Below are 10969 nucleotides of genomic sequence, written 5' to 3' on the forward strand. Positions count from 1 at the left end.
ATGGACAAGGGGAATCCCACAGCAGGCTTCATTCTCTTAGGACTCTTTGACCACACAAGAGCCCACCTGTTCCTCTTTGTGCTGGTTCTGACTGTGGCCTTTAACTCTGTGGTAGGCAATGCCCTCCTACTTCTCCTGATTCACCAGGACCACCGGCTTCACACACCCATGTACTTTCTCCTGAGCCAACTCTCCCTCATGGACATGATGCTGGTCTCCACCATAGTGCCCCAAATGGCAGCTGGTTATTTAACGGGCAAGAATTCCATCTCTGCCGCTGGCTGTGGCTTCCAGATCTTCTTCCTCACTCTGGGAGGTGGAGAGTGCTTCCTCTTAGCAGCCATGTCCTATGACCGCTATGTGGCTATATGCCACCCATTGCGCTATCCAGTTCTCATGAGCTGGCAGTTATGTCTGAGACTAACCTTGGGGTCTTGGCTCCTGGGAGCAGCTGATGGAGCCATGCAGGCTGCCGCCACGATGAGCTTCCAGTTTTGCAGCCGGCATGAAATAGATCACTTCTTCTGTGAGGCCCCTGTGTTATTGCGCATGGCTTGTGGAAACACATCAGCATTTGAGTTTGTCATGTACATTTGCTGTGTGTTGATGCTTCTGATCTCCTTCTCCCTCATCCTGGTGTCCTATGGTCTCATCTTGACCGCCGTCCTCCGAATGCGGTCCACAGAAGCCCGCAAGAAGACCTTTGCCACCTGCTGCTCGCATTTGACAGTGGTTGGCCTCTTTTATGGAGCCGCTGCATTCAGCTACATGAGGCCCGCATCCGCCAGGTCTGCGAACCATGATAAAGTGGTGTCAGCATTCTGTTCTATCGTTACGCCCATGCTGAACCCCCTCATCTACAGTCTTCGGAACAGCGAGGTCAAGGGCAGCCTGAGGAAGTGCCTGGCCCGTTGTTCTGCCCTAAGGAGTAAGGATACCTTGGTTGGATTGGACCTTGCTGGTGCTACAAAGGAGAAAGGTATACAGTAGCGCCTTCAACACAAAGGTTATGTCGCGGGATGCCCAGTGGATACCTAAAGCCACTAAGAATTTCAAACTCTTGTTCAGTTTCTTCTGTTCTACCTTAACATTTCTATCCTGTGACTGGACCTCAGGGAGCCTGAGGAGCCTCGTCAAAAGAAGTCCTGTGTTTCTTCGGCATTCCTCTCAGTTTCATGGACACGTTTGTTCTTACCATGGGAATGAGCAAACCCAGCAGAGTAATCGTGGAAAACTTCTGTAGCTTAACTTAATGACTACTTTACAAGTTGTTTTTAACATAAAAATTTCAGTATCACGACTTCTGCACTTTGGGGCATTTTTTCTTCTTTTTCCTTTCTCTTTGTTATTGTCTATTTCTGGTTTTGGTTTGTTGTTGTTTTGAACTTGAACTCCCGATTTGCCTGCCTCTGGCTGCTGAATGTTAAAGGCCAAGTCCTGGGGAGAGATACCAAGTGCTCTGGGATGCCCTGCAGACCCAGTCCTGAGCCAAAGCAGGAAGCACACATGAATCAGCGTGTCTTCTATGCAGTGATTTACAGAAGGTGGGCCATCTTGACAACCCCTTTTCTTCCTCGCCTCCCTTTCTGGTTGTACAGCAGAGGTCTTCATGTGGAGCCTCTTTTGTCAATTTCTGGTTCCTGTTAGTTCATCAGTATCACTTCCTCTTACACTCTGTCTTCAGATGAGGCAGATGAATCTCTGTTAAGTTCAAGGCCTGCCTGATCCGTATAACAGGTTCCAGGCCACAATAGGACTCAATCTCAAAATAATAATTAGTAAGGAAGCCTCACTGTATGTACTCATAATGCGTGCTATTGTGTTATACAAGGACATTTTCACCCAAGTATATGCTGTGCTTTGAGCAAATCCCCCTCCATATTCCCTTCTCTGCCCTTTCTCACCTCTCCTATCAGTGAGCCCTCATATTTCCTTGAACAAATTTACATGTATGTACATAAGTTTATGTATCTCTTTAAAATCTGTGAGCTGGGTTGCGGAATTTAGCTCAGTGGTAGAGTGCTTGCCTACCAAGCTCAAGGCCCTGGGTTCAAGCACAAGGCCCTGGGTTCAGTCCCAAGCTCCAAAAAAAAGAAAAATAAATAAATACAATCTGGGAGCTTCACACAATAAAAATATACAATATTTCTCTTTCTGAGTATGGTTTAATTCACTAATATGATTATTTCTGATTTTATTCATTTCCTTGGAAACATTCATGTTTCTTTATGACTGACAGACTCTCATGTGTGTCAACCACATTCCTCCTGTCCGTTGCTCTGATGGTGGACACTAAGGTTGGTTCCACAGTTTGTCCATGGTGAAAAGTGCTGCAGTAAGCATTGAGATGCTGACTTGGAATCCTTTGGGCTCCAGCTCTGTTCTCGGTTTCTTTAGTTCTGGCCATCTTAATTGTCACAGCAGCCAAGATTAGTGTCCACCCTCACCAGCATTTGCTTTTGTTTCTTGAACGTGACCATTCCACCTACACAGAGCTCCTTTGAGCCCGCTTCTCATGAAAATCTATCCATGGATTCAAACACTAGATTACTTCCACTCCCATCCTAATCTGTCCCATTGCTGGACAACAATGGCATTCACTTTTTTATGGTGAGAGAGAAAGAGAGAGAGAGAGAGAGAGAGAGAGAGAGAGAGAGAGAGAGAGAGAGAGTCTGTGTCTGTGTCTGTGTAAGAAAGAAAGAAAGAAAGAAAGAAAGAAAGAAAGAAAGAAAGAAAGAAAGAAAGAAAGAAAGAAAGAAATCATTCCTTTCTTGTGTTGTCTTGGATACAGTCACCCTCTGTGTGTTAGACTTTTCCTTCTAGTATCCTCTGTAGGGCTGGGTTAGTGGAAAGATATTGTTTGCACATGAATTTGTCATGCATATCTTATTTTCTCCATCAATGGTGAATGTATAGTTTTGCTACATATAGTAGTCTAAGCTAACATCTGTGGTCTCTTAGGGTATGCAAGACATCTGCCCAGGATGCTCTGACTTTTAGAGTCTCTGTTAAGAAAGGAAGTGCAATTCTACTCAGTCTACCTTTAAATGTTGCTTGGCCTTTCACCATTCCAGCTTTTAATTGTCTTTCTTTGTTCTGTACATTTAGCGTTTTGATTGAGAGAGAGAGAGAGAGAGAGAGAGAGAGAGAGGATTTTCTTTTGTGGTACAATCTATCTGGTGTTCTGTAAGACTCTTGTATGTTAATAACCATCTCTTTCATTAAGTTAGGGAAATTTTCTGTGATTTTGTTGAAGATATTTTCTGGACCTTTGAGCTGGGAATCTATTCCTTCTATTCAAATTACTCTTACATTAGGTCTTTTCATGGTGTCACACATTCCCTAGATGCTTGGTGTTTAGATTTGGCATTTTCTTTGGCAGGTGTATCAATTTCTTCTAACATATCTCTCTCCCATTTCTTGTATTCTCTTGGTGATGCTTACATGTTTAATTCCTGTTCTCTTTCCTAGATTTTCCTACTCTACGATTGACTCAGTTTGTGTTTTCTTTATCATTTCTACTTTCATTTTCAAGACTTACCAATTTTGTTTCTTTTCTTCACTCATTTGATTGTATTTTCTGTATTTCTTTATATTTCTTTATTTCCTTTAAGAGACTCTACCTATTTGATTGCATTTTCCTGCCTTTCTGGGTTTTATCACTCCCTTTTTAAAGGCCTCTATCATGTTTATAAGATTAGACTTTAGGTCATTTTCTCATGCTTATTGTGTGTTAGGACATCCATGGCTTGGGGTAGTAGGTTATCTGGGTTATGGTTAGGAAACATCTCCCTGGCTTTTGTTGATTGTGACTTACATTGGCCTTTAGCCATCTGGCTGTCCCTGGTGTTCACAGGCCTGCTAGTCCCTGTTGGCTGCAGGCCTCTAGGACTGCAGTTAAGCTGGCAGTCCCTGGTGACATCGGGAATTTCTGATTGCAATAGAGCTGGTTACCCTGGGTGGTACCAGGCTTCCAGGGATGCAAGCAGAGCCGATATTCTGCAGGTCTCTGGACTGAAAGTTGGAATATAGAGGGGACAAGGCTAACACCAAGGCTTCTAGGATTGCTGGGGGACTGAAGAGGCAGGTGAATTGGATGTGGGGATCTCACCTGGTCCCAGGTATCAGTAGGCCTCCTGGGGTAATGACAGAGCTGTGGTCCAAGAAACGGGTGCAGATCCAGGATTGCAGGTAGAAGTGTAGACCAGAAAATGAAGCACAAAGGGGTTGGGACAGCCCTGGATATATTTAGATGTCACTTTGGCTTGTTATTTTATTTTATTTTAATAGGGAACTGTCTTAGGGTTTTACTGCAATAAACAGAACCATGACAAAGGCGACTCTTAGAAGGACAACATTTAATTGAGACTGCCTTACACATTCAGAGATTCAGTCCATCATCATCAAAGCAGAGACATGGTAACATCCAACAGACATGGGTCTGTGCGAGCTGAGAGTTCTACATTTTCATCAGAAGGTCACTAAAAGAAGATCGGATTCTGGGCAGCTAGGACAAGGGGCTTAAAGCCCATGCCCAAAATGACACACTTCCGCCAACAAAGCCACACCTCCTAAGAGTGCTGTAACCTGGGCCAAGCATATGCAAACCACCACATTCTACTCCCGGGCCCCCATAGGTTTGTTCCAACACATGACTCTAGGAGGGGTGTGAGCCTAAACACAGCATAAGACAAAATACATTTAACCCAACTTCTAATATCCCCGTTTTCTAGAGCAGTCTCAAAAATACTAAAAGTCCAAAGTTCACAGTCTCTTTTGAAATTGGTGCAGTCTCTTACCTGTAATCACCTATCAGGCGAAAAGTATGAAACCAAAGCATGACAGAAAACCAGCTGGGCAAATTTCAAACTCCACGACTCCATGTCTGATGTCCAAGTGCTCTTGAGATCTCCAATCCTCTCATCCTTGTTGACTGCTGTTAGCAGGTCTGGCTTTCAGCATCAACAAACTTCACTCTCTTGGGCTGGTTCCATTCCCTGTTAGCTGCTTTTCTTGGCAGGTATCCCACATCTCTGACATTTCTAACATTTTGGGGTGTCTGGTAAGCTTCAACTTTCCATCTTTTTATTCCAATGTCTGGGATCCACACAGCATTTTCTAGGCTCCTCCAAAGAGCTTGGATCACTTCTCCAGTTCTGCCCTCTGAAGCACTCTAGGTTCTGGTCGACTGCACTCCACGGCTGCTGCTGTTCTTGGTAGTCGTCCCATGGTGCTGGCATCTCTAACACACTGGGATCTTCTGCAACAACTAGGCTTCACCAAGAGCCTCTCCTAGGCTCTCTTCATGGCGCAAAGCCTCACTTTCTCTACGTGACCCCTTCATTCCTGGGCTGTCAACTGCAACTGAGGCTGCACCTCCACCAATGGCCTTCCCTAGAATTAGTTCAAAAGCAATAGGCTATGAGCAGTAAACCCTTCCTAGGATGGTTACATAACAGAGTCTCTCCAATACTTGTATGGAAGTTTTTCTGATGGGAGTTAGAGGCTTCCTTTTCTCCACCACAGTTACCATTCAAAGGAATGAGATGTTATTCATATGCTTAGTCTTATGTAACTGGAAAGAAGGGACAAGATATTCAAGAGACACAGAAGAGACAGAATCAGACTACACTGAGGCTTTCTGGGTAAAATGCTGAAACATGACAGGATGAGGCCAGTGGGGATCAGATAACAGAGTCCCGTGGCTGCTCTCTCTTTTCCAGCCAGAGGAGATGTGAACAAGTGAGAATGCTCAGTTGCAGGACTCTGTAGGTTCCTGGACCTCAGTGCCTACTGGGTTTCCAGTGAAGCCTGTGTTTAGTTTAGCTCCAAGCCCACGTGATGGATGGCTCACAACTACTTGTCCCTTCAGCTCCAAACGGTCTTATATCCTCTTCTGGCTTCCTAAAGCATTGCATGCACACACACACACACACACACACACGGGGGGGGGGGGCACATGCACACACATACACAGAGAGGGGGGCTGACTGGGAGAGAGAGGGAGGGAGGCACGTGCACATGCACACATACATATGCATGCAAATAAAGTAGTTTTTAAAAGAAGAACCCTTAAAGGGGGAACATACTACTATTTTACTTAACTAAGACTATAATGAATCTGGTATTTAAAAGATTTAGAGGGTCATTTTTACCTGGGGACTAATGAGAAGAGCATCTATCCAAACTGAAGAAGCCAACCCCTGAATCTTCACGTCACATTACTACAAATGAAGAAAAAGTTCTACTGAGTTAAAGACTGAAAAACTTAGACAACTCACTCTCTCATCTTCTAAAAAATATGCATCAGTAGACATCTTATGTTACTTTGGGGACTTCAGATTCCCCTGTATTAAATCTGTGATACACCAAAATATTTAGGATGGGCCATAGAAATTAGAAAATTGCTGCTGAAATGGAGATTGGCTGCTACAATGGCATTCAGAAGGGATAAAAACTCACCTCCTAGGACAAAGGTCTTGGCTTAACTGTTTTTATTGGATAATTTTTATTTAAATTTCAAATGTTATCCCTTTTCCCCCACCCAACCACCTATCCCTTCCTACCTCCCCACCCTGACATTCCCACACACTGGGGGTTGGGGGGTCAGGCCTTGGCAGAAGCAAGGGCTTTTCTCCCTCTGGTGCCCAACAAGGCTATCCTCTGCTACATATGGAGTTGGTGCCATGGGTCTGTCCATGTGTACTCTTTGGATGGTGGTTTAGTCCCTGGGAGCTCTGGTTGATTGGTATTGTTGTTCTTATGAGGATGCAAACCCCTTCAGCTCCTTTAATCCTTTCTCAAATGCCTCCAAAAGGGACCCTGTTCTCAGTTCAAGGGGTGGCTACAAGCATTCGCCTCTGTATTTGCTCTAGCTGTGCCTCTCAAGAGACAGTTATATCTGGCTCTTGTCAGCATGCACTTCTTGGTATCAGCAATATTGTCTGCGTTTAGTGGCTGTATGTATATGGGCTGGATCCCCAAGTGGGGCAGGCTCTAAATAACCATTCCTACAGTCTCTGCTCCAAACTTTCTCTCCATATCTCCTCCTATGAATATTTTTGTTCCCCCTTTTAAAAAGGACTGAAGCATCTGCACTTTGCTTGTCTTTCTTCTTGAGCTTCATGTGGTCTGTGGATTGTATCTTGGGTAATCTGAGCTTTTGGGCTAATATCCACTTATCAGTGAGTGCATTTTGTGATTGGGTCACCTCACTCAGGATGATATTTTCTAGTTCCATCCATTTGTCTATGAATTAAAAACAATGAAGTCATTGTTTTTGATAGCTGAGCAGCACTTTATTTGTGTAGATGTACCACACTTTCTGTATCCATTGCTCTGTTAAAGGGCATCTGGCCTCTTTCCAGGTTCTGGCTATTATAAATAAGGCTGCTATGAACATAGTGGAGCATCTTTTGGGTATATGACAGGAGTGGTAATTTGGCTTAACTTTTTAACTTATTATTATTGTTGTGTGTATGGTGAGTGTATGCATTTGTGTGTGTGTGTGTGTGTGCATGGTGCACACGCACGTGTGAATATGGGTATGCACATGCCACAGTGCACTAACACAGATCAAAGAACAACTTTGCGAGTCAGATCTGGGTTCTGGGGAACTGAACTCAGGTCGTCAGGTATAGACAGCAAGCTCTTTCCCCTGCTGAGCCATATCTGTGGCCTTGCCCTGGCTATTGTTCCTTTTGTTTCCTATGAAAGGTTCTATCCTTAGAGCAAGGCAGAAATCAATTAAAATTTTTCTTCTCTCTAGCTTTGCACAGAAATATAAATAAACACTTTTCTATCTTTTATATCATGTTCTCTTTTTGCCAGTGAGCATTTGAACCTAGTTCTGGGTCTGATGACTAGAGAATTCGATCATGGGCCTTGGCCTTTCTGGTATTGGTCATTTTAGGTCATAACCTAAAGAGATTGGGCTACACCCTCCTGCAGAGCTCCTCCTAGAGCCTAGAATTAAAAAGCTGCCCTGTGCTGTGGTTTTACAGCTCTAATTTATGGTCCTTCCAGAACTTGGCTCCTCCCTTCTCAGTCACATACACTCTCCCAGACTAGGTCATGTGATATAAAAAAAATCAGCCTCTGAAAAGTTGTAGAAGTTAGATATTTCCTTCGGTCCAAATTGTTCTCCACTGAGAGAAGCCAGATTGAATCAGTCAGTTTGGAGAGTAGTTTGAGTCAGAACAGGTGAGTTGAACCAGTCAGCATTCAGAAAGAAGTAAAAGGGTGAGCTTATTCAGTGGTAAGCCTCCAGGACAGAAATTAGATTAAGCAAATAAAATACTTTTATAGCCAGCTATGCTCCTATAGCAACCTTTTCTATTAGGTAGATAGATACAGTAAAAGTTCCCCAGGATTAAAACTGTTAGATTACAGAGAAGAAAAAAATTCCCTTAATAGAGATAGCCAGGTGTTTCTTCAAATATTATCTTTAAAATTAATAAAATGAAAAACAAATACCTATATTCCAATAAATATGAGACATTCTTCATGTCTAAGAGTCAATCATAAAAAAAATCATAAGTTTTCTGATTCTGCTAGGACTGAATGTTGAGCATATTATACTAATTATATTATATTTATTGTATAAATACTGGAGGAGCTCAAGTGATATCAAAGAAATAATATATTTTCTGGAATCATTTATGAGACCAATAAACAGTATTTTAATATCTAATGTCAATAATAAAAGTTTTCCTGGAGCTTGAGAGATGGCTCAACAGTTGAGTGGAGGTGTTGGTCTTGCAGGGGACCTGAGTTTTGTTAACAGCACCCACATCAGGGAACTCACAACTGCCTGTGACTCCAGGTAGAGAGGATCCAAGGCCATCTCCTAGCCCCTACAGACACTTCACTCATGTGCACGTGCCCCCACAAACACACGCACACACACACACACACACACACACACACACAATTGAAAATTAAATAAATATTAAAATAAAAAGTGTTTTCTTCATTTGGAGTTAAAAGTAAGATATATTTATTGTTCTATGAATGTCTTCATTAATTTCATGTTAAGCTTTTTACACAATGAGCACAAAGTAACTGTTCTTCTTTTTTTTTCTTCTTTTTTTTTTTATTAACTTGAGTATTTCTTATATACATTTCAAGTGTTATTCCCTTTCCCGGTTTCCGGGCAAACATCCCCCTCCCCCCTCCCCTTCCTTATGGGTGTTCCCCTCCCAACCCTCCCCCCATTGCCGCCCTCCCCCCATAGTCTAGTTCACTGGGGGTTCAGTCTTAGCAGGACCCAGGGCTTCCCCTTCCACTGGTGCTCTTACTAGGATATTCATTGCTACCTATGGGGTCAGAGTCCAGGGTCAGTCCGTGTATAGTCTTTAGGTAGTGGCTTAGTCCCTGGAAGCTCTGGTTGCTTGACATTGTTGTACTTTTGGGGTCTCGAGCCCCTTCAAGCTCTTCCAGTTCTTTCTCTGATTCCTTCAACGGGGGACCTATTCTCAGTTCAGTGGTTTGCTGCTGGCATTCGCCTCTGTATTTGCTGTATTCTGGCTGTGTCTCTCAGGAGCGATCTACATCAGGCCCCTGTCGGTCTGCACTTCTTTGCTTCATCCATCTTGTCTAATTGGGTGGCTGTATATGTATGGGCCACATGTGGGGCAGGCTCTGAATGGGTGTTCCTTCAGTCTCTGTTTTAATCTTTGCCTCTCCCTTCCCTGCCAAGGGTATTCTTTTTCCTCATTTAAAGAAGGAGTGAAGCATTCACATTTTGATCATCCGTCTTGAGTTTCGTTTGTTCTAGGGATCTAGGGTAATTCAAGCATTTGGGCTAATAGCCACTTATCAATGAGTGCATACCATGTATGTCTTTCTGTGATTGGGTTACCTCACTCAGGATGATATTTTCCAGTTCCAACCATTTGCCTACGAATTTCATAAACTCGTTTTTGATAGCTGAGTAATATTCCATTGTGTAGATGTACCACATTTTCTGTATCCATTCCTCTGTTGAAGGGCATCTGGGTTCTTTCCAGTTTCTGGCTATTATAAATAAGGCTGCGATGAACATAGTGGAGCACGTGTCCCTTTTATATGTTGAGGCATCTTTTGAGTATATGCCCAAGAGAGGTATAGCTGGATCCTCAGGCAGTTCAATGTCCAATTTTCTGAGAAACCTCCAGACTGATTTCCAGAATGGTTTTACGAGTCTGCAATCCCACCAACAATGGAGGAGTGTTCCTCTTTCTCCACATCCTCGCCAGCATCTGCTGTCACCTGAGTTTTTGATCTTAGCCATTCTCACTGGTGTGAGGTGAAATCTCAGGGTTGTTTTGATTTGCATTTCCCTTATGACTAAAGATGTTGAACATTTCTTTAGGTGTTTCTCAGCCATTCGGCATTCCTCAGCTGTGAATTCTTTGTTTAGCTCTGAAACCCAATTTTTAATAGGGTTATTTGTTTCCCTGCGGTCTAACTTCTTGAGTTCTTTGTATATTTTGGATATAAGGCCTCTATCTGTTGTAGGATTGGTAAAGATCTTTTCCCAATCTGTTGGTTGCCGATTTGTCCTAACCACAGTGTCCTTTGCCTTACAGAAGCTTTGCAGTTTTATGAGATCCCATTTGTCGATTCTTGATCTTAGAGCATAAGCCATTGGTGTTTTGTTCAGGAAATTTTTTCCAGTGCCCATGTGTTCCAGATGCTTCCCTAGTTTTTCTTCTATTACTTTGAGTGTGTCTGGTTTGATGTGGAGGTCCTTGATCCACTTGGACTTAAGCTTTGTACAGGGTGATAAGGATGGATCGATCTGCATTCTTCTACATGTTGCCCTCCAGTTGAACCAGCACCATTTGCTGAAAAGGCTATCTTTTTTCCATTGGATGGTTTTGGCTCCTTTGTCAAAAATCAAGTGACCATAGGTGTGTGGGTTCATTTCTGGGTCTTCAATTCTATTCCATTGGTCTATCTGTCTGTCTCTGTACCAATACCATGC

General features: G+C 43.1%; 1 protein-coding gene across 1 annotated transcript; it reads left to right on the forward strand.

Annotated features, from left to right (window-relative positions):
• Or2t44b (olfactory receptor family 2 subfamily T member 44B) lies at positions 1-990 on the forward strand. The gene has a single exon (NM_001000773.1). It carries the CDS (start codon positions 1-3, stop codon positions 988-990), a length of 990 nt encoding a protein of 329 aa, NP_001000773.1.
• Positions 991-10969: the final 9979 nt, after the last annotated feature.

This window comes from Rattus norvegicus, chromosome 10 (genome assembly GCF_021556685.1).
Source record: "Rattus norvegicus strain SHRSP/BbbUtx chromosome 10, alternate assembly SHRSP_T2T, whole genome shotgun sequence".
Classification (NCBI taxonomy): Eukaryota; Metazoa; Chordata; class Mammalia; order Rodentia; family Muridae; genus Rattus; species Rattus norvegicus.